Source organism: Pseudophryne corroboree, chromosome 8 (assembly GCF_028390025.1).
Source record: "Pseudophryne corroboree isolate aPseCor3 chromosome 8, aPseCor3.hap2, whole genome shotgun sequence".
In the NCBI taxonomy this organism is placed as follows: domain Eukaryota; kingdom Metazoa; phylum Chordata; class Amphibia; order Anura; family Myobatrachidae; genus Pseudophryne; species Pseudophryne corroboree.
Window position 1 is genome coordinate 18,358,543 of NC_086451.1, and position 25,625 is coordinate 18,384,167.

The 25,625-nt window shown below is 48.4% G+C and overlaps 1 protein-coding gene across 6 annotated transcripts in view; it reads right to left on the reverse strand.

The window, feature by feature from the left end:
• The window catches only part of TTLL11 (tubulin tyrosine ligase like 11), a 604,411-nt gene that overhangs the window by 544,484 nt on the left and 34,302 nt on the right, over positions 1-25,625 (reverse strand). For all 6 annotated transcript variants that reach the window (XR_010182918.1, XR_010182917.1, XM_063935976.1 and 3 more), the window contains exons 2-3: positions 11,019-11,118; positions 9,934-10,067 (exon numbers count right to left, since the gene is read on the reverse strand). Coding sequence is in view for 4 of the 6 variants with exons in the window: in XM_063935975.1 (XP_063792045.1) it covers positions 9,934-10,067; positions 11,019-11,118 (234 nt within the window). In the remaining 2 variants the exon portion in view is untranslated. The remainder of the gene's footprint in view (positions 1-9,933; positions 10,068-11,018; positions 11,119-25,625) is intronic.

A 25,625-nucleotide genomic window follows, 5' to 3' on the forward strand; every position in this document is an offset into this window, starting at 1 on the left:
ACACCTGGTGACACCTGACAGCATGTACACCACACCTGGTGACACCTGACAGCATCTACACCACACCTGGTGACACCTGACAGCATCTACACCACACCTGGTGACACCTGACAGCATCTACACCACACCTGGTGACACCTGACAGCATGTACACCACACCTGGTGACACCTGACAGCATCTATACCACACCTGGTGACACCTGACAGCATCTACACCACACCTGGTGACACCTGACAGCACGTACGCCACACCTTGTTACACCTGACAGCATGTACACCACACCTGGTTACACCTGACAGCATCTACACCACACCTGGTTATACCTGGCAGTATCTACACCACACCTGGTTACACCTGACAGCATCTACACCACACCTGGTTACACCTGACAGCATGTACACCACACCTGGTAACAGCTGGCAGCATCTATACCACACCTGGTGACACCTGACAGCATCTACACCACACCTGGTTACACCTGACAGCATCTACACCACACCTGGTGACACCTGACAGCATCTACACCACACCTGGTGACACCTGACAGCATCTACACCACACCTGGTGACACCTGACAGCATCTACACCACACCTGGTGACACCTGGCAGCATGTACACCACACCTGGTGATACCTGACAGAATCTACACCACACCTGGTGACACCTGACAGCATCTACACCACACCTGGATACACCTGACAGCATCTACACCACACCTGGTTACACCTGACGGCATCTACACCACACCTGGATACACCTGACAGCATCTACACCACACCTGGTGACACCTGACGGCATCTACACCACACCTGGTCACACCTGACAGCATGTGTACACCACACCTGGTGACACCTGACAGCACATACACCACACCTGGTTACACCTGACAGCACCTACACCACACCTGGTTACACCTGACAGCATGTACACTACACCTGGTTATACCTGGCAGTATCTACACCACACCTGGTGACACTGTCAGGTGTCACCAGGTGTGGTGTACATGCTGTCAGGTATCTACACCACACCTGGTTACACCTGGCAGCATCTACACCACACCTGGTTACAGCTGGCAGCATCTACAACACACCTGGTTACAGCTGGCAGCATCTACACCACACCTGGTGACACCTGACAGCATCTACACCACACCTGGTGACACCTGGCAGCATCTACGCCACACCTGGATACACTTGACAGCACGTACACCACACCTGGTGACACCTGACAGTACGTACACCACACCTGGTTACATCTGACAGCATGTACACCACACCTGGTGACACCTGACAGTACGTACACCACACCTGGTTACATCTGACAGCATGTACACCACACCTGGTGACACCTGACAGCATCTACACCACACCTGGTTACATCTGACAGCACGAACACCACACCTGGTGACACCTGATAGTACGTACACCACACCTGGTTACATCTGACAGCATGTACACCACAACTGGTGACACCTGACAGCATCCACACCACACCTGGTTACACCTGGCAATACCAACACCACATGTGCTTACACTGGGCAGTACCTACACCACACCTGGTTACACCTGGCAGCACTTACATCACATCTGGGGGGGAGAGATGCATGAAGCAGTGAAAAGAGTGGAGAAGTGAGACAGTGGAGAAGTTGTCCACCAATCCGCACTGAGGTAACATTTACCAAGTGCATTCTATAAAAAGATAAGTAGCAGCTGATTGGTTGCCACTTCTCCACTGGCTCACTTCTCCATACTTTTCCCTGCTTAACACATATCCCCCATGGGTACACCAGACAGTACCTGCAACACACCTGGTTACACCTGGCAGTACCTACTGTACACCACACCTGGTAGTTCCTACTGTACACCACACCTGGTTACACCTGGCAGGACCTACTGTACACCACACCTGGTTACACCTGGCAGTACCTACTGTACACCACACCTGGTTACACCTGGCAGTACCTACTGTACATCACCGCTGGCTACACCTGGCAGTACCTACTGTACATCACAGCTGGTTACACCTGGCAGTACATACTGTACATCACACCTGGTTACACCTGGCAGTACCTACTGTACATCACACCTGGTTACACCTGGCAGTACCTACTGTACATCACAGCTGGTTACACCTGGCAGTACCTACTGTACATCACAGCTGGTTACACCTGGCAGTACCTACTGTACATCACACCTGGTTACACCTGGCAGTACATACTGTACATCACACCTGGTTACACCTGGCAGTACCTACTGTACATCACACCTGGTTACACCTGGCAGTACCTACTGTACATCACAGCTGGTTACACCTGGCAGTACATACTGTACATCACACCTGGTTACACCTGGCAGTACCTACTGTACATCACACCTGGTTACACCTGGCAGTACCTACTGTACATCACACCTAATTACACCTGGCAGTACATACTGTACATCACACCTGGTTACACCTGGCAGTACATACTGTACATCACACCTGGTTACACCTGGCAGTACCTACTGTACATCACAGCTGGTTACACCTGGCAGTACATACTGTACATCACACCTGGTTACACCTGGCAGTACCTACTGTACATCACACCTGGTTACACCTGGCAGTACCTACTGTACATCACACCTGGTTACACCTGGCAGTACCTACTGTACATCACAGCTGGTTACACCTGGCAGTACATACTGTACATCACACCTGGTTACACCTGGCAGTACATACTGTACATCACACCTGGTTACACCTGGCAGTACATACTGTACATCACACCTGGTTACACCTGGCAGTACATACTGTACATCACACCTGGTTACACCTGGCAGTACATACTGTACATCACACCTGGTTACACCTGGCAGTACCTACTGTACATCACACCTGGTTACACCTGGCAGTACCTACTGTACATCACAGCTGGTTACACCTGGCAGTACATACTGTACATCACACCTGGTTACACCTGGCAGTACCTACTGTACATCACACCTGGTTACACCTGGCAGTACCTACTGTACATCACACCTGGTTACACCTGGCAGTACCTACTGTACATCACACCTGGTTACACCTGGCAGTATATACTGTACATCACACCTGGTTACACCTGGCAGTACATACTGTACATCACACCTGGCAGTACATACTGTACAAATGTAAACAATAGGTCCTGTGTTTTCTGCGCTGAATAAACAGTAAAAAATTGCAGCATATACACTTGAGAAAAAAATCACTATTTTTCATACAGTCAATACAGCAAGAAATTAAATGTACAATTGCGCATATACTGTTTGCATGGTTACAAAAATAACATTACTTCCCTTTTTCAGACAGAGATGAAATTCCTCAAATATCATCCAACAATGAGATGAATGAACTGAAGAAGATAATGGACGCAATAGTGCAGACATCCAATTAATTAAATAGAGTTTTTATTTAAATATTGCACTCACAATTGGTCAGTCAAAGAAGGCATGTAATAGATCACTGCTCTGAATGGATACGGCAATTCAGATGGATTCTTTTGATATCTTTCTGAGCTTTTACTAAAAAGGTAAAGCAAAGCAATAGTGCAGACTCCCACTTCTAGGGAAATTAATTTATTATAAATACACGCACAAACAATGAAGTATTAAAAACATATAAAATCTCTGGTGGTAGAGGCAAACGTATACTCATCAGGTAATCAGCTTCCAAGAGACCCACAGAGTTCCGGATACTCCAAGGATTTTCCTCAAGGTAAGTCCCAGTATCGTTCCTCTATTTCCCAGGTTACAGTAGCCACACTGCTTAATGCATTTCGAACCCTTCTGGGGTTACACCTGGCAGTACCTACTGTACATCACACCTGGTTACATCTGGCAGTACCCACTGTACATCACACCTGGTTACATCTGGCAGTACCTACTGTACACCATACCTGGTAGTACCTACTGTACATCACACCAGGTTACACCTGTCAGGACCCACTGTACATCACACCTGGTTACACCTGGCAGTACCTCACACCTGCCAGTACCTACTGTGCATCACACCTGGTTACACCTGGCAGTACCTCACACCTGCCAGTACCTACTGTGCATCACACCTGGCAGTACCTACTGTACATCACAGCTGGCTACACCTGGCAGCACCTACTGTACACCACAACTGGTTACACCGGGCAGGACCTACTGTACATCACACCTGGTTACACCTGGCAGTACCTACTGTACATCACAGCTGGCTACACCTGGCAGTACCTACTGTACATCACACCTAGTTACACCTGGCAGGACCTACTGTACACCACAACTGGTTACACCGGGCAGGACCTACTGTACATCACACCTGGTTACACCTAGCAGGACCTACTGTACATCACAGCTGGCTACACCTGGCAGGACCTACTGTACACCACAACTGGTTACACCGTGCAGGACCTACTGTACATCACACCTGGTTACACCTGGCAGGACCTACTGTACATCACACCTGGTTACATCTGGCAGTACCTACTGTACATCACACCTGGTTACACCTGGCAGTACATACTGTACATCACACCTGGTTACACCTGGCAGTACCTACTGTACATCACACCTGGTTACATCTGGCAGTACCTACTGTACACCATACATGGTAGTACCTACTTTACATCACACCAGGTTACACCTGTCAGGACCCACTGTACATCACACATGGTTACACCTGGCAGTACCTACTGTACACCACAACTGGTTACACCGGGCAGGACCTACTTACATCACACCTGGTTACACCTGGCAGTACCTACTGTACATCACAGCTGGCTACACCTGGCAGTACCTACTGTACATCACACCTAGTCACACCTGGCAGGACCTACTGTACACCACAACTGGTTACATCGGGCAGGACCTACTGTGCATCACACCTGATTACACCTGGCAGTACCTACTGTACATCACCACTGGCTACACCTGGCAGTACCTACTGTACACCACACCTAGTTACACCTGGCAGGACCTACTGTACACCACAACTGGTTACACCGGGCAGGACCTACTGTACATCACACCTGGCAGTACCTACTGTACATCACACCTGGTTACACCTGGCAGGACCTACTGTACATCACACCTGGCAGTAGTACCTACTGTACATCACACCTGGTTACACCTGGCAGTAGTACCTACTGTACATCACACCTAGCAGGACCTACTGTACATCACACCTGGTTACACCTGGCAGTACCTACTGTACATCACCGCTGGCTACACCTGGCAGTACCTATTGTACATAACACCTAGTTACACCTGGCAGGACCTACTGTACACCACAACTGGTTACCCCGGGCAGGACCTACTGTACATCACACCTGGTTACACCTGGCAGGACCTACTGTACATCACACCTGGTTACACCTGGCAGTAGTACCTACTGTACATCACACCTGGTTACACCTGGCAGGACCTACTATACATCACACCTGGTTACACCTGGCAGTAGTACCTACTGTACATCACACCTGGTTACACCTGGCAGTACCTACTGTACATCACCGCTGGCTACACCTGGCAGTACCTACTGTACACCACACCTAGTTACACCTGGCAGGACCTACTGTACACCACAACTGGTTACACCGGGCAGGACCTACTGTACATCACACCTGGTTACACCTGGCAGGACCTACTGTACATCACAGCTGGCTACACCTGGCAGTACCTACTGTACATCACGCCTAGTTACACCTGGCAGGACCTACTGTACACCACAACTGGTTACACCAGGCAGGACCTACTGTACATCACACCTGGTTACACCTGGCAGTACCTACTGTACATCACCGCTGGCTACACCTGGCAGTACCTACTGTACACCACACCTAGTTACACCTGGCAGGACCTACTGTACACCACAACTGGTTACACCGGGCAGGACCTACTGTACATCACACCTGGTTACACCTGGCAGTAGTACCTACTGTACATCACACCTGGTTACACCTGGCAGGACCTACTATACATCACACCTGGTTACACCTGGCAGTAGTACCTACTGTACGTCACACCTGGTTACACCTGGCAGTACCTACTGTACATCACAGCTGGCTACACCTGGCAGTACCTACTGTACATCACACCTAGTTACACCTGGCAGGACCTACTGTACACCACAACTGGTTACACCGGGCAGGACCTACTGTACATCACACCTGGTTACACCTGGCAGTACCTACTGTACATTACACCTGGTTACACCTGGCAGTAGTACCTACTGTACATCACACCTGGTTACACCTGGCAGTAGTACCTACTGTACATCACACCTAGCAGGGCCTACAGTACATCACACCTGGTTACACCTGGCAGTACCTACTGTACATCACCGCTGGCTACACCTGGCAGTACCTATTGTACACCACACCTAGTTACACCTGGCAGGACCTACTGTACACCACAACTGGTTACACCGGGCAGGACCTACTGTACATCACACCTGGTTACACCTGGCAGGACCTACTGTACATCACACCTGGTTACACCTGGCAGTAGTACCTACTGTACATCACACCTGGTTACACCTGGCAGGACCTACTATACATCACACCTGGTTACACCTGGCAGTAGTACCTACTGTACATCACACCTGGTTACACCTGGCAGTACCTACTGTAAATCACCGCTGGCTACACCTGGCAGTACCTACTGTACACCACACCTAGTTACACCTGGCAGGACCTACTGTACACCACAACTGGTTACACCGGGCAGGACCTACTGTACATCACACCTGGTTACACCGGGCAGTAGTACCTACTGTACATCACACCTAGCAGGACCTACTGTACATCACACCTGGTTACACCTGGCAGTAGTACCTACTGTACATCACACCTGGTTACACCTGGCAGTAGTACCTACTGTACATCACACCTGGTTACACCTGGCAGTAGTACCTACTGCACATTATTGGCATACCTGGTTATAAACCGTCTCATTTGCCGGCTGGCTGCATAGTAACATTCCTTAGTAAATGTCTAATCTCACAAACGCTCCCACACCTGTACTGCCAATATTGCTGATGTATTATCCCCAGATGACCGGCTGCACCTCGGGCTTCTTCCTTCAAATAAGAATATTTTGTTTCAGTGCAGCATCAGTAAAAGTAATCATTAAGCTGAAAAGCAGCCAGGAGTAATTATTGTGCTCAATGGCAATAATTAGAATTTCTTTAAAAAAAAAAAAAAATGTAATTACAGTTTTAAAAATGTACATTGGAAGCTAATTAAAGAAGGTAATTATTGTCATTTTACCAGCTCCTTGGGGCAGTCATATCTTTGCCTGGCACATAAACTCATATTTTATAATGGCAGCAGTATTATGTGTTTGTAAAGAGCTATGTACCCAGTTGTGGTATAAACGTACACATACATATATGTATATACCATGTATCATGTATACAATGTGCCATCTTTTGCCCAAGTTCCTTAATTTGCTTAAATGATTAAGGTAATATCAACTGATTACCGTTATAATTTAGACTGGAAAGTGGACGGTCACCTACACATAAAACAAATATCTGAACACACAATTACTGTACATAATCTTCCATTGTCAACTAATTAAATGTCTGTATGGAGTCAGTAAGATCTACGAGTATTAATGAGTGTTAATGAGGACTTAATAGCCTATGTACTGGCAGAAGCGTCCTCACTGCCCCTACCGAGTAACATCATGTGACCTCATCACACTGCCAGCTCGCCGTATATTGGCTCTGAATGATCACATGACATTAATGGCACATCATCTTTTTGCCAATAGGACAGTTCACACTAATAACTAATATAAATACTGCCTGGAGCATTATCACTAAAATGACAAGACAAAGCCAAATAAATCTAGAACACAAATTGGAAACCTGAGTATTTTCCAGTTGCTGAAATACAATGGAGAGCATGCTGCTTGAATGCTGGGATTGGCATTTTAACAACAGCCGGAGAAACCAAGATTTATTATGCATTATGGCCCAGCTAGAACCCTAGAAATGCAACAATAAAAATATAAGTATAGAGCCAGCAGGGATAGCACTAAACTAAAGTTGTCTAGTTGTACTTGACTATGCTGCCATCTACAGGCGGATATAAGAGTTGCAGGTAATTTGTGAATTCCTGTAAAGAATATAAGTCATCAAATACACACCAGTATTTTATGACTACAAAGTGTTACCGTTATAAAGAAATGTGTTTACATGACTTGACAGGAAGCCCACTCTTCATTTCCCATTCCTAAATTCATGGCCTTCTTCAGCTTCTGCACCCAGCCTCTTATGTATTATGTACTAGACAAATGATTGCTCTCACCCCTTCCCAGGTCTCCTGGATGTGACTAGAAAATTACTGAGTTGACTTTGTAACCAAATAAGGGGGGTAATTCAGAGTTGATCGTAGCAGCAAATTTGTTAGCAGTTGGGCAAAACCATGTGCACTGCAGGGGAGGCAGATATAACATGTGCAGAGAGAGTTAGATTTGGGTGAGTTATATTGTTTCTGTGCAGGGTAAATACTGGCTGCTTTATTTTTACACTGCAATTTAGATTTCAGTTTGAACACGCCCCACCCAAATTTAACTCTCTCTGCACGTGTTACATCTGCCCCCCCTGCAGTGCACATGGTTTTGCCCAACTGCTAACAAATTTGCTGCTGCGATCAACTCTGAATTAGGCCCAATGTCTGACTAATATTGTCGTCCCGTCCCTGTGATCTGTATGGAGGATGCATGTAACAACAATTAACTGAATATATTGTTTTTTTGTGCTTTGTGACAGTTATAGTTACATCAAACTGATTATTTTACACATTTGCATTCCCCCACCCCCCACACATTTTACATGTATTGTTAAGTTTACTGTCATTTACATTGCTATTTTTTCATCTTGCTATTAAATTATCATTCAGCTTTTGGTATCTTATAATTACTATAACATATTATGTCTAATGTACCATTTCATTACTATCTTCACAACACCTCCAGAAAGATTATAGAAGAGACATTCATTCTCAAAACCAGCGTTATCTAACATATGAATTCTTTAAGAACACAAAGACAGAACATTATCTGATAGGTTTAATACAAAAAACAACAACATACTTTTCCAGGAAAGCCCTTACAACGCCACATTTCCTATCAGTACGAGCAAACCACCAATCCTCTATAAAAGACTGCCATCTTCCCCAGCAGCTGCACACAAAAAAAACATCATCTGACTGGACGCTGCAGAGTCCAAGGTCCGAGGAACCCAATTGTGCTTCTTAGAATGCTGCTAGGTCAGAAGTAACACTTGGGCTGATTCGGTGCCGTGATCGGTGCTGTGCGTTTTCGCACAGCCACGATTAGGTCTGAAGTGCGCATGCGCCGCAGTGCTCCGGCGCATGCCAGACAGCCGATCGCTGTCGTAGCCCAGCGATCGCCTCTGCCTGATTGACAGGCAGAAGCGGTCGTTGGGCGGGAGGGGGTGGGCCGTTTAGGGGGTGCGGTCCGGGCAACGCAGGCGTGCCCGGATCGTTGGGGGGGGGGGGGGGGGCACGTGACACAGGGGCTGCGCTGGCTGGGAGCTACTCCTGAAGTACAAAAGTATCGCCGCTGTGCGATGATTTTGGACTTGTGCGACGGGGCAGGGACTGACATGCGGGGCGGGGCAGACAAAATGTCTGTTTGACTGATCGTAAGATGTGCTGAATTTAGCACATCTACGATCAGGTCTGAATTACCCCCACTATTCAGCTATCCTTGTTCTTCCCCGGAAGAGGCCTGGGAACGGGTGACATTCACACGTGTCTATAGACACTCCCTGCTGGAACTATGGAATCAGACAGCGCCCCTGTGTCGTATTTCACACTTCATGTCCAGAAAATGCTGGAGCTACAGACACAAGTGGCTTAGCCTATTGTGTGCGCAGGTGCTGACACTCACCTCCGCAGTGAAGAGATGATACTCATCGGGAAGGATCCAGGACTGGGGGTAGAAGTTATACTCCTCTGGGTACAGCTCCTGCATGGTTCTTACGGCCCGACTGAGGTTTATCTTCCGCACCATTTCTATCATACCTTAAGAAAAAATAAATACAACTCATAACTTTATACCAAGAGATCTCTCTCTATCAGTCTTATTATAGTAATCCATGACTTAATAGACAGTACGTCAGGTACAGCAAAGGATTCTGGGTTGCCGACTACGTACACCAGTCATCTCTAGTATAACTGTTCTGTAGGCCCCATAACGGGCAGTGGGTGACCACAAACCATACGGCCCTATCTCACTGTACAGCAGAATTGCCTGGGTAAGGACTGACCCGGGTAAGGAAGTGGGTAAAGTGCGCTTACTGGAACACAGAACTTTGTGCTATATATTCTTACACTGCCCTGTAAGGAACTGTGCGCACAACAGTGGTCATTCTGAGTTGACCGCTAGCTGCATTCGTTCGAGGTGCAGCGATGAGGCAAAAAAACGGCACTTCTGCGCATGCATATGCGGCGCAATGCGCACGCGCGATGTACTATTACAACGAACGATGTAGTTTCACACAGGGTCTAGCGAAGCTTTTCAGTCGCACTGCTGACCGCAGAGTGATTGACATGAAGAGGGCGTTTCTGGGTGTCAACTGACCGTTTTCAGGGAGTATTCGAAAAAAACGCAGGCGTGCCAGGAAAAACGCAGGCGTGGCTGGGCGAACGCAGGGCGTGTTTGTGACGTCAAAACAGGAACTGAACAGTCTGAAGTGACCGCAAGAGCTAACTAGGTCTGAAGCTACTCTGAAACTGCACAAAAAAACTTTGTAGCCGCTCTGTGATCCTTTCGTTCGCACTTCAGCTAAGCTAAAATACACTCCCAGTGGGCGGTGGCATAGCGTTTGCACGGCTGCTAAAAATTGCTAGCGAGCGATCAACTCAGAATGACCACCCATGTTCCCCGACAACAGACAATGTGACACAAGGGACAGTCGCGGACACTCCTGCAGACCTGTATATGATTGCGGCACGGGCTGCAACAGGCTGTACCTGGGAACTTGTTGACTTGTCCGGAGCAGATATTCTCACTCTCGTGGAAAGATACCCCATGCCAGTAAATGTCGCACGGCAAGCGGCGACCATGGGGAAACTGGAAGACAAACAATGATATATTAACACAGATTGTTGTAAAAAAATATTTTACTGATCAGTGACAAATAGGGAGGGACATCTGCAGAGGGTAAAGGAACGTCGCAGCTAGACACCCATAAATTATACAATAAACTACATGCAATAGTAGGAGTTAGTGATAATACAGAAACTTACTGTACAGCAGTCAGTCTCACCTTGAATATTCTCAAGGCATACTGAATCCCAATTACAAATAGAAACATATAATGACTTAATTCACACACTTTCTAAATAATACAAAAAAGTCTTAACACATTGCGTATGTATGATAAGTCATACAGCTAATACAGTGTTCATTCTAGCACCCTGCACCTTTCAAAATCCATGCAGTTCCTCTTCCCTGCCTGGGCTGTCCCTCTCTGCTGTGGTGCTTCTCAGCACACTCTGATCTGTTACTCAGTGCTGTGATACAGACCTGTGTGTGCTGAGAAGCACCAGAGCAGATAGCGACACCCCAGACAGGAAAGAGGAACTGCACAGGATTTGAAAGGTGCAGGGTGCTAGAATGAACACTATAATAGGATGCTCCTAATCCCGAAACAATGAGACTACCTATATTATGTCATAGATTAAAGTGTTTACAACTGAGAACAAATTTACCAGGAGCCACCAAAAGCCAACCAAACAGCAGGCACTACAAGAACCAGCACTGCCTATCAGTTAGTGATCCCATGCACGCCTCACAGAAAAACTATTTGCCTGGGTTTGTATGTCTACAGGCTGAACATACACATCCGGAACATATTTTAGATTCAGTCTGGTCTTAGAGAAGTGCAGAAACATAAGTAAGAGGATTGATGTGCTTAGGAAAGTTTTCTAATCTCTGGAAGTTGTAATGGCTCCAGCTCGGATATTATTCATCAGCGCTGTCCCGGATATGAGGGCTGTGAGGCCGCAGGACCTTTAAATGACCACATTTATATCCTAGCTCTGCAATGGCTTGTCAGTTTTGAAGCCCCACCATAGTTCATGCCCAAATCAATGGCTCGCTCAGTCACTCTATCGCTGGGATGAACGTGACGCTCCGCAGACTGATTAAAATGAAGAAAATGGCAGACTGGAATTACCGACACCTCCGACGCTGGGAATGTCCTAAATACGGGACCTGCAGGAACAACTTCACCAAACTCGTTGTCTTTAGCTGTAGGAAAAGAGATAATACTCCACATACTGTAAGGAAATGAGCCTCTGTTATCATGATACACACACCTGTACTAATGCCACGCTGGTGTGTCGCAGCTCTTTAGGGCAGAGAGATAAAGCAGCAGCCAATCAACTTCTAATTGTAATTTTTCCAACACAGCCTGTAACATGGCAGTTAGGAGCTGATTGGCTGGTGCTGTATCTCCCTCCACGGCTTAGTAAATAGACCCCTCAGGGGCCGAATCAATCGTTGCAGTTGCCCACTGCTGTGCGTTTATGCTGGGTGTGGTTCATTGAGTCGACAGTAACTAGGTCGACACCCATTAGGTCAGCCACTATTGGTCGACAGTGACCAGGTCGACACATGAAATAGGTCGACGTGGTCATTAGGTTGATATGGATAAAGTCAAAACGGAAAAAGGTCGACATGAGGTTTTTTGTTTTTTTGTGTGTCATTTTCTTTGTAAAGTGACCGTGAACCCCAATTAGCGCACCGTGTCCCCTCGCATGGCTTGTGGTAAGGTGCCGCGTTCCGCTACCGCTGCACTCGGCACAGGTTACTATTCCCAATCGCAGTCCACATGGATCGTAAAGTATAAAAAAGTTCAAAAAATTAATTTTGGTTTAAAAAAAACTCATGTTGACCTTTACCTTGCGTCGACCTAGTGACCAAGTCGGCCTAATGCACGTCGACCAATATTGGTCGACCTAATCAGTGTCGACCTACAGACTGGATATCGTTTATGCTAATGGTGGCCTATCAGAGCTATTCAATTGTTTCTCCCACAGACGCCCACTGAACCTGTCTAAAGCGCTTGATTGGGTGTCCAGGTATGTATATAGCACACGCATATTCCGCAGGGCTTTACAGTGAACATTTGGCCATTCACATCAGTCCCTGCACCAGTGGAGCTTACACTCTATACTCCCTACCACATGTACACACAGTCACAGTCACACTAGGGTTCATTTTGTTTGAAACCAATTAAGCTATCAGTATATTTTTGGATTGTGGGAGGAAACCCATGCAAGTATAGGGAGACTATACAAACTCCACACAGTTAAGGCCATGATGGGAATCGAACCCATGACCTCAGTGCTATGACGCAGTAATGCTAACCATTACACCACAGGTTCTCAAACCAGTCCTCTCGGCGCCGCAACGGTCCACGTTTTAAGTTTATCCATGCTTTGGCCACAGGTGACTATTAGCACCTCAGTCAATCTGATTTAACCAGCTGTGCTAAACTATGGATATACCTAAAACCTGGATTGTTGGGGTGCTTTGAGGCGCGCGTTTGAGAACCTCTGACTTAAGCGACCATGCTTCTCAGACGTCCTGCATCTGTCACACAAGTCATTTTAGAAACCGCTGGAGAAATTACAGCAGGAAGAACTTTTTGGATGCAGGTTTCCTGTCGGCAAAGGAAAAAAATGGCAGAAGATTTCCTGCAGAGTGAGAGACGTCTGTGTGACTCCAGCTACACGAAAATAAATCCTACGTATAAATCATGTCGTCTGTTTGTAACGCAATTTCTTACCAGATAATGTAAGTTGTCATTGTACAATATTATACAGCCCTGCACCAATTTATGACTTGGCACTGCTTAAAAATCCATCCGAATGTGATATAAATCTGGAAATACGATATTAAACATCGTGTTTTGTGAGAAAGGAAAAGCCGCCGTTTAGTGGGGATGGATTCTGTTGTTACAGTAAAGGAGTATTCGTTTACTGTTCAGAACAATTAGCTATTATTAAGCAATTACAGTGCTAAAAGGTCCTCGTTAAAGGAAACCGTAACCATGGTAACCGTTTCCTGTGTAATAACTCGCCGTGTTGTCCTAAAAGTCAATGATCTCATTTCCATATGACCAAGAGCAGTGTCTGTTACTGAGCCACTGTCAGAGTCACATATTACTGGAACAAGGTACGTGACAAGGCCAAATATGTTCCGTGTCCTTCTCCTGTTGATACCTATACAGAATCTCTATGAGTACACTGTATGGAATACACTAACATTAGGAGTAATTCAGACCTAATCGCTCGCTAGCGTTTTTTGCAGCGGTGCGATCAGGTCAGAACTGCGCATGCACCGCAATGTGCAGGCGCGTTGAACGGGTACAAAGCGGATCGTTGCTGAGCGATGGGTTTTACGAAGAATCCATCCGCACAGCCGATCGCAAGGAGATTGACAGGAAGAAGGCGATTGTGGGTGTCAACTGGCCGTTTTCAGGGAGTGTCTGGAAAAGCGCAGGCGTGTGCAAGCGTTTGCAGGGCGGGTGTCTGATGTCAATTCCGGGACCGGACAGGCTGAAGTGATCCCAGCGGCTGAGTAAGTCCTGGGCTACTCAGAAACTGCACAAAGTTTATTTGTACCGCTCGGCTGCACATGTGTTCACACACTTACAAAGCAAAAATACACTCCCGTATAGGCGGCGACTATCTGATCGCAGCGTCGCAAAAAACTGCTAGCGAGAGATCAGGTCGAATTGGGCCCATTGTGGTGACTAGTTTCTAGTGTAATGAATACAGGGATGATCTGCCGCACACTGGGCCTGATTCAGACTGAGTTCGGACACAGTACACAGACGTCCACCACCGGCACCGCAGATCCACCGCTTATGTACAGAAACGTATCAGTTGTACATCGGTCGCCGGGGCCAGTCCAACTGCGAAACAAATTTGCAGTGGCTGACTAGTACACGCCCAGAGAGCGGCGGTAACACGTCTGCGTTTTTGTAGCTCCACACCATAAAATCACCCTCAGACGGTCACCACCTGTCACTCACTTTGCAAATAAAGCCCCATTATGTCAGCCGTCACTAATCGCTGGGCTTGCGCAGTGTGGCTTTAAAACGCGCAGTGGCAATAAATCACTCCACTGCATACGACACTGCATCCACCTGAATCAGGTAAAGCGTCCTGTGATGGTCGATCAGGATAAACGCTTAGGGCATCCCTGGTTTAAAGAAGTGTAGTATGAGTGTTGCCGGCAATCGGGCAAGCTGGGCGCCGGGATCCCGACCGCCGTCAGGCCGGCAGCGGGACGAGCGCAAATGAGCCCCTTGCTGGCTCGTTGTGGGCACGGTGGCGCGTATTTATTCTCCCTCCAGGGGGGGGGCGTGGACCCCCAAGAGGGAGAATAGTTGTCGGAATTCCGGCGCCGGTATACTGAGCGCTGGGATCCCAACAGCATACTGAATACCACCCGGAAAAAAAGGGTGTAGCTATAAAACACTCTAGGCAACATTTAAAGGCGGATGTACACGAATTGTTTCTATGTAACCTACAAATTCTCACTCTGTGCCTTATGGCTAAAAAAGACGATGAGGGCGGACAAGCAAATACATGAAAGGCTTATTCACATAACTGTGACAGGCATGGACACATCTGTGCAAAAGGAAAAAAATGGTAAATCACTAGCGCCAAGAACTGCTGCCCAGTCCTATTTCAGAGCCGCACTTCTCGCTACAGTCAAACACAATGAAAAAATAGGATTTTAATACCTACCGGTAAATCCTTTTCTCCTAGTCCGTAGAGGATGCTGGGGACTCCAAAAGGACCATGGGGTATAGATGGGATCCGCAGGAGACATGGGCACACTATAAGACTTTTACTGGGTGTGAACTGGCTCCTCCCTCTATGTCCCTCCTCCAGACCTCAGTTATAGGAACTGCGCCCAGGGGAGACGGACATTTCGAGGAAAAGGATTTTTGTTAAACTAAGGGTGAGATACATACCAGCTCACACCACAAACACACCGTACAACTGGATTAGCAGGAATACCAGATAACAGTATGAACGAAAAGAAAAAGCAACAAGCTGAACATAACCGATACACAGCCATCGTGTAACCGAAACCAACAACTAACAATACAACTGCAAGTGACAGTACGCACTGGGATGGGCGCCTAGCATCCTCTACGGACTAGGAGAAAAGGATTTACCGGTAGGTATTAAAATATTATAATCCTATTTTCTCTTACGTCCTAGAGGATGCTGGGGACTCCAAAAGGACCATGGGGTCTATACCAAAGCTCCAGACCGGGCGGGAGAGTGGGGACGACTCTGCAGCACCGATTGAGCAAACATGAGGTCCTCCTCAGCCAGGGTATCAAACTTATAGAATTTAGCAAAAGTGTTTGAACCCGACCACGTAGCTGCTCGGCAAAGTTGAAGTGCCGAGAGCCCTCGGGCAGCCGCCCAAGATGAGCCCACCTTCCTGGTAGAATGGGCCTTTACTGACTTCGGCAACGGGAATACAGCCGTAGAATGAGCTGAATCGTATTACAAATCCAGCGTGCAATAGTCAGCTTGGAAGCAGGATTTCCAATCTTGTTGGAAGCGTACAGGACAAACAAAGCCTCCGTTTTCCTAACAAGAGCCGTTCTGGCGACATAAATTTTCAAAGCTCTTACAACATCAAGAGATTTTGGGACTGCCACGGCACCCGCAGCCACAGGTACCACGATAGGTTGATTTATGTGAAACGAAGAAACCACCTTCGGCAGAAATTGTTGACGAGTCCTCAACTCCGCTCTGTCCACATGAAAAATCAAATATGGGCTCTTGTGAGACAAAGCCGCCAATTCTGACACTCGTCTGGCAGACGCCAAGGCCAAAAGCATGACCACTTTCCAAGTGAGAAACTTTAACTCAACCTTTCGCAAAGGTTCAAACCAGTGAGACATAAGAAACTGTAACACCACTTCAAGATCCCACGGTGCCACGGGTGGCACAAATGGAGGATGTATATGCAGCACTCCCTTCACGAAAATCTGAACCTCAGGAATGGCGGCCAATTCTTTTTGAAAGAAAATAGATAAAGCCGAAATCTGCACTTTGATGGAACCCAATTTCAGGCCTGCATCCACACCTGCCTGCAAAAAATGGAGGAAACGACCCAAGTGAAACTCCTCCGCAGGAGCTGTTTTGGTTTCACACCACGACACATATTTTCTCCAAATATGGTGATAATGTTTTGCCGTGACCTCCTTTCTAGCCTTAAGGAGAGTGGGGATGACTTCTCCGGGAATACCTTTACGAGCTAGGATTTGGTGTTCAACCTCCACGCCGTCAAACGCAGCCGCGGTAAGTCCGGAAACAAGTATGGCCCCTGCAGTAACAAGTCCTCTCTGAGAGGAAGCGGCCAAGGATCTTCTATGAGCAATTCCTGAAGATCCGGATACCAGGCCCTCCGTGGCCAATCTGGAACGACGAGTACTGCCGGAACCCTTGTTCGTCTTATGATCCTCAACACCTTTGGAATGAGAGGAAGTGGAGGGAACACATATACCGACCGAAACACCCACGGAGTTACAAGGGCGTCCACTGCACTGGCTTGGGGGTCCCTTGACCTGGAACAATACCTCGGAAGCTTCTTGTTGAGGCGAGACGCCATCATGTCTATGTGAGGAATTCCCCAATGCCTTGTCACTTCTGCAAATACCTCTTGATGAAGAGCCCACTCTCCCGGATGGAGATCGTGTCTGCTGAGGAAGTCTGCTTCCCAGTTGTCCACGCCCGGAAGGAACACTGCTGACAGAGCGCTCACGTGCTTTTCCGCCCAGCGGAGAACTCTTGTGGCCTCCGCCATCGCCGCTCTTTGTTCCGCCCTGACGGTTTACGTACGCCACCGCTGTTACGTTGTCCGACTGAATCAGGACAGGTAGACCTCGAAGAAGGTGTTCCGCTTGCAGAAGGCCGTTGTAAATGGCTCTTAACTCCAGAACGTTTATGTGGAGACAAGTTTCCTGGCTTGACCATTTTCCCTGGAAACTTCTTCCTTGTGTGACTGCACCCCAGCCTCGGAGACTTGCATCTGTGGTCAGCAGGACCCAATCCTGGATTCCGAACCTGCGTCCCTCTAGAAGGTGAGAACTTTGCAGCCACCACAGGAGAGAAATCCTGGTCCTGGAAGATAGACTTAATTTCCGGTGCATGTGCAGGTGAGACTCGGACCATTTGTTCAGCAGATCCCACTGAAACACCCGGGCATGAAACCTGCCAAACGGAATGGCTTCATAAGCCGCAACCAACTTCCCTAGCACTCGAGTGCATTGATGAATCGACACTCTTGCCGGTTTCAGAATCTCCTTGACCATGGTCTGGATTTCCAGAGCTTTTTCCCCCCGGAAGAAACACCCTCTGTTGTTCCGTGTCTAGGATCATGCCCAAGAAGGGCAGCCGAGTTGTCGGAATTAACTGAGACTTTGGCAAATTTAGAAGCCAAATAGTCAGGGAGAGTTCCACATTTCTTAGCAACTGCTCTTTTGATCTCGCCTTTATCAGGAGATCGTCCAAGTACGGGTTAATTGTGACACCTTGCTTGCGTAGGAGTACCATCATTTCCGCCATCACCGTGGTGAAGACCCTCGGGGCCGTGGAAAGCCCAAACGGCAACGTCTGAAATTGGTAATGACAATCCTGCACCAAAAACCTTAGGAAGGCCAGATGAGGAGGATATATCGGGACGTGTAAGTAGGCATCTTTTATGTCGACTGATGCCATAAAATCCCCCCCTTCTAGCTGCAGATCACAGCTCGAAGAGATTCCATCTTGAACTTGAAAGTTTTCAAGTACGAATTGAGGGATTTTAGGTTCAGAATCGGCCTGACCGAGCCATCCGGCTTTGGCACGACAAAGAGGCTCGAATAGAACCCTTCCCCCCGTTGGGACTGGGGAACCGGGACAATGACCCTCTGTTGACACAGCTTTTCTATTGCAGCATTTACTACTTCTCTTTCTGGAAGAGAAACTGGCAAGGCTGATTTGAAAAAGCGGCGGGGAAGGGGGGGGGGGCATCTCCTGAAACTCCAGTTTGTATCCCATGGACACTATGTCTAAGACCCAAGGATCCAGGCCCGATTGAAACCAGGCCTGACTGAAGATTCGGAGACGGCCCCCCACCTGCACGGACTCCCGTAGGGGAGCTCCAGCGTCATGCGGTGGACTTGGCAGAGGCGGGGGAGGACTTTTGGTCCTGGGCGCCAGACACAGCAGGCGACCTTTTTCCCCTTCCTCTACCCTTTGAAACGAGGAAGGATGAGCCCTTTCCTTTTTTGTATTTATTAGGCCGAAAGGACTGCATCTGATAATGGGGCGTCTTTTTCTGTTGTGCAGAAACATAAGGATGAAAAGATGACTTACCCGCAGTAGCGGTAGACACCAGGTCAGCAAGGCCGTCACCAAACAAGACACTACCTTTAAAAGGGAGAGCTTGCATAGCTTTCTTGGAGTCGGCATTAGCATTCTATTGATGAATCCACACCGCCCTCCTGGCCGAGACCGCCATGGCATTGGCCCTTGATCTCAAGAGGCCAAGATCCCTCGCCGCATCCTTTAGGTAATCTGCAGCGTCCTTGATATAACCAAGAGTCAAAAGAATGTTATCCTTATCAACGGTATCCATGTCAGATGCCAAATTATCAGCCCACTTAGCAATAGCACTACTCACCCATGCCGACGCCACAGCAGGCCTGAGGAGTGCACCAGTAGTGACGAAAATGGACTTCAATGTCGTCTCCTGCTTGCGATCCGCCGGATCCTTGAGGGCAGCCGTGTCAGGAGACGGAAGCGCATCTTTTTGGACAGTCGGGACAGAGCCTTGTCCACATTGGGAGACGACTCCCATTTCTCCCTGTCGTCAAAGGGGAAAGGATAACACATAAAAATTCTCTTGGGAATCTGCCACCTTTTGTCAGGCGACTCCAAAGCCTTTTCACAAAGAGCGTTCAGTTCATGAGAGGGGGGAAAAGTCACCTCAGGCTTTTTTCCCTTATACAAACAAACCCTCGTATCTGGAACAGCAGGCACTTCAGAAATATGTAAAACATCTTTAATAGCCACAATCATGTACTGAATACTCTTAACCATTTTCGGATGTAAACTGGCCTCATTGAAGTCGACACTGGAATCAGAGTCTGTGTCGGTATCCGCATCTGCCATCTGGGTAAACAAACGTTTTTGTGACCCTGAGGGGGCCTGTACCTGAGACAAAGCGTCCTCCATGGATTTTCTCCACGTCTGTGTCTGAGAATCAGATTTATCCAGCCTCTTAGACAATAATGCCACATTTGCATTCAATGTACTTAACATATTCACCCAATCAGCAGTCTGTTGTGCCGACAGAGTCATTCCCAAATCCTTCTCCGCGCCCCCCCGTAACTTCCTCCGGGGAGGAACACTCAGCCTCAGACATGTCGACACGCAGTACCGACACACCACACTCACACTGGCCAAAGGGGACAGACCCACAGGGAAGCCTGCAGAGAGACACAGAGGGAGTATGCCAGCTTACACCCCAGCGCCCATATACTACTACATAAATAATATATGATGTCTGCGCTGTATATATACATATATATATAGCACCAATTTCTTGTGCCCCCCCCCCCCCCCCCGTTTTGCTCCCTCTTTACTTGTAAGGAGAGTGGAGGTCCGGGCCAGCGTCTCCGCAGGTACTGTGGAGAAGAGAAAATGGTGCTGATTAGCTGTGCGGCTAAGCCCCGACCCTTCCCGGCGCGCTATAGTCCCGTTAAAATTTTAAATATTATACTGGCGGGGGTACATACACAGTGCCCAGGCACCCCTAATATGTATATTGCCAGTGTAAAACAAGGCTCCAGTAACTTGCTGCCCAGGGCGCTCCCCCCCCCCCCAGCGCCCTGCGAGTGCCGTTGGTGTGTGGGAGCAAGGAGGGCAGCGCGACCGCTGCGCTGTACCTCCGTTACTGAAGTCTTCTGCCATCTGAAGTCTTCTGTTCTTCTAATACTCACCCGGCTTCTTTCTTCAGGCTTCTGTGAGGGGGGTGACGGCGCGGCTCCGGGAACAAGCAGCTAGGCGCACCAAGTGATCGAACCTTCTGGAGCTAATGGTGTCCAGTAGCCTAAGAAGCAGAGTCCTTAACTCAGAAGAAGTAGGTCTGACTTCTCTCCCCTCAGTCCCACGAAGCAGGGAGCCTGTAGCCAGCAGGTCTCTCTGAAAATAATAAGATTTTACTCACCGGTAAATCTATTTCTCGTAGTCCGTAGTGGATGCTGGGACTCCGTAAGGACCATGGGGAATAGCGGCTCCGCAGGAGACTGGGCACAACTAAAGAAAGCTTTTGGACTACCTGGTGTGCACTGGCTCCTCCCTCTATGACCCTCCTCCAGACCTCAGTTAGGATACTGTGCCCGGAAGAGCTGATACAATAAGGAAGGATTTTGAATCCCGGGTAAGACTCATACCAGCCACACCAATCACACCGTACAACTTGTGATACTATACCCAGTTAACAGTATGAACAATAACTGAGCCTCTCAACAGATGGCTCAACAATAACCCTTTAGTTAAACAATAACTATATACAAGTATTGCAGACAATCCGCACTTGGGACGGGCGCCCAGCATCCACTACGGACTACGAGAAATAGATTTACCGGTGAGTAAAATCTTATTTTCTCTGACGTCCTAAGTGGATGCTGGGACTCCGTAAGGACCATGGGGATTATACCAAAGCTCCCAAACGGGCGGGAGAGTGCGGATGACTCTGCAGCACCGAATGGGCAAACTCTAGGTCCTCCTCAGCCAGGGTGTCAAACTTGTAGAATTTAGCAAATGTGTTTGACCCCGACCAAGTAGCTGCTCGGCAAAGTTGTAGAGCCGAGACCCCTCGGGCAGCCGCCCAAAAAGAGCCCACCTTCCTCGTGGAATGGGCTTTCACTGATTTAGGATGTGGCAGTCCAGCCGCAGAATGTGCAAGCTGAATCGTACTACAGATCCAGCGAGCAATAGTCTGCTTTGAAGCAGGAGCACCCAGCTTGTTGGGTGCATACAGGATAAACAACGAGTTAGTTTTCCTGACACTAGCTGTCCTGGAAATATAAATTCACAGGGCCCTGACTACGTCCAACAACTTGGAAGCCTCCAAGTCTTTAGTAGCCGCAGGCACCACGATAGGTTGGTTCAAATGAAAGGATGATACCACCTTAGGGAGAAACTGGGGACGAGTCCTCAATTCTGCCCTATCCATATGGAAAATCAGATAAGGGCTTTTACATGACAAAGCCGCCAATTCTGACACACGCCTGGCCGAAGCAAAGGCCAACAGCATGACCACTTTCCACGTGAGATATTTTAATTCCACGGTTTTAAGTGGCTCAAACCAATGTGACTTTAGGAAATCCAACACCACGTTGAGATCCCAAGGTGCCACTGGAGGCACAAAAGGGGGCTGAATATGCAGCACTCCCTTAACAAAAGTCTGAACTTCCGGTAGTGAAGCCAGTTCTCTCTGGAAGAAAATCGATAGAGCCGAAATCTGGACCTTAATGGAACCCAATTTTAGGCCCATAGTCACCCCTGACTGTAGGAAGTGCAGAAAACGGCCCAGCTGAAATTCCTCCGTTGGGGCCTTCCTGGCCTCACACCACGCAACATATTTTCGCCAAATGCGGTGATAATGGTTTGCGGCCACTTCTTTCCTAGCTTTAATCAGCGTAGGAATGACTTCCTCCGGAATGCCCTTTTCCTTCAGGATCCGGTGTTCAACCGCCATGCCGTCAAACGCAGCCGCGGTAAGTCTTGGAACAGACAGGGCCCCTGCTGCAGCAGGTCCTGTCTGAGCGGCAGAGGCCATGGGTCCCTCTGAGATCATCTCTTGAAGTTCCGGGTACCAAGCTCTTCTTGGCCAATCCGGAACAATGAGTATATTTCTTACTCCTCTTCTCCTTATTATCCTCAGTACCTTGGGTATGAGAGGAAGAGGAGGGAACACATAAACCGACCGGTACACCCACGGTGTCACTAGAGCGTCCACAGCTATCGCCTGAGGGTCTCTTGACCTGGCACAATATCTTTCTAGCTTTTTGTTTAGGCGGGACGCCATCATGTCCACCTGTGGCCTTTCCCAACGGTTTACAATCAGTTGGAAGACTTCTGGATGAAGTCCCCACTCTCCCGGGTGGAGGTCGTGCCTGCTGAGGAAGTCTGCTTCCCAGTTGTCCACTCCCGGAATGAACACTGCTGACAGTGCTAACACGTGATTTTCCGCCCATCAGAGAATCCTTGTGGCTTCTGCCATCGCCGTCCTGCTTCTTGTGCCGCCCTGTCGGTTTACATGGGCGACTGCCGTGATGTTGTCTGAGTGGATCTGTACCGGCTGGTTTTGAAGCAGGGGTTTTGCCTGACTTAGGGCATTGTAAATGGCCCTCAGTTCCAGAATATTTATGTGTAGGGAAGTCTCCTGACTTGACCATAGTCCTTGGAAGTTTCTTCCCTGTGTGACTGCCCCCCAGCCTCGAAGGCTGGCATCCGTGGTCACCAGGACCCAGTCCTGTATGCCGAATCTGCGGCCCTCTTTAAGATGAGCACTTTGCAGCCACCACAGCAGAGACACCCTGGTCCTTGGAGACAGGGTTATCAGCCGATGCATCTGAAGATGCGATCCGGACCACTTGTCCAACAGGTCCCACTGAAAAGTCCTTGCATGGAACCTGCCGAATGGAATTGCTTCGTAGGAAGCTACCATTTTTACCAGGACTCGCGTGCAGTGATGCACCGACACCTGTTTTGGTTTCAGGAGGCCTCTGACTAGAGATGACAGCTCCTTGGCTTTCTCCTCCGGGAGAAACACTTTTTTCTGTTCTGTGTCCAGAACCATCCCCAGGAACAGTAGACGTGTCGTAGGGACCAGCTGTGACTTTGGAATATTTAGAATCCAACCGTGCTGTTGTAGCACCTCCCGAGATAGTGCTACCCCGACCAACAACTGCTCCCTGGACCTCGCCTTTATCAGGAGATCGTCCAAGTACGGGATAATTAAAAATCCCTTTTTTCGTAGGAGTATCATCATTTCGGCCATTACCTTGGTAAATACCCTCGGTGCCGTGGACAGACCAAACGGCAACGTCTGGAATTGGTAATGACAATCCTGTACCACAAATCTGAGGTACTCCTGGTGATGATGGTAAATGGGGACATGCAGGTAAGCATCCTTGATGTCCAGTGATACCATGTAATCCCCCTCGTCCAGGCTTGAGATAACCGCCCTGAGCGATTCCATCTTGAACTTGAATTTTTTTATATATGTGTTCAAGGATTTCAAATTTAAAATGGGTCTCACCGAACCGTCCGGTTTAGGTACCACAAACATTGTGGAATAGTAACCCCGTCCTTGTTGAAGGAGGGGCACCTTGACTATCACCTGCTGGGAATACAGCTTGTGAATTGCCTCTAGCACTGCCTCCCTGCCTGAGGGAGTTGTTGGCAAGGCAGATTTGAGGAAACGGCGGGGGGGAGACGTCTCGAATTCCAGCTTGTACCCCTGAGATACTACTTGAAGGATCCAGGGATCCACCCGTGAGCGAGCCCACTGATTGCTGAAGTTTTTGAGACGGGCCCCCACCGTACCTGGCTCCGCCTGTGGAGCCCCAGCGTCATGCGGTGGACTTGGAGGAAGCGGGGGAGGACTTTTGCTCCTGGGAACTGGCTGTATGCTGCAGCTTTTTCCCTCTACCTCTGCCTCTGGGCAGAAAGGACGCGCCTTTAACCCACTTGCCTTTATGGGGCCGAAAGGACTGTACCTGATAATACGGTGCTTTCTTTGGCTGTGAGGGAACATGGGGTAAAAATGCTGACTTCCCAGCTGTTGCTGTGGAAACGAGGTCCGAGAGACCATCCCCGAACAACTCCTCACCCTTATAAGGCAAAACTTCCATGTGCCTTTTAGAATCTGCATCACCCGTCCACTGCCGAGTCCATAATCCTCTCCTGGCAGAAATGGACATTGCACTTATTTTAGATGCCAGCCGGCAAATATCCCTCTGTGCATCTCTCATGTATAAGACTGCGTCTTTTATATGCTCTATGGATAGCAATATAGTGTCCCTGTCTAGGGTATCAATATTTTCCGACAGGGAATCTGACCACGCAGCTGCAGCACTGCACATCCATGCTAAAGCAATAGCTGGTCTCAGTATAATACCTGCGTGTGTACATACAGACTTCAGGATAGCCTCCTGCTTCCTATCAGCAGGCTCCTTTAGGGCGGCCGTGTCCGGAGACGGTAGTGCCACCTTTTTTGACAGACGTGTGAGCGCTTTATCCACCCTAGGGGATGTTTCCCAACGTGACCTATCCTCTGGCGGGAAAGGGTACGCCATTAGTAACCTTTTAGAAATTACCAGTTTCTTATCGGGGGAAGCCCACGCTTCTTCACACACCTCATTTAATTCCTCAGATGGGGGAAAAACCACTGGTAGTTTTTTTCTCCCCAAACATAATACCCTTTTCTGTGGTTCCTGGGGTAATATCAGAAATGTGCAACACATTATTCAT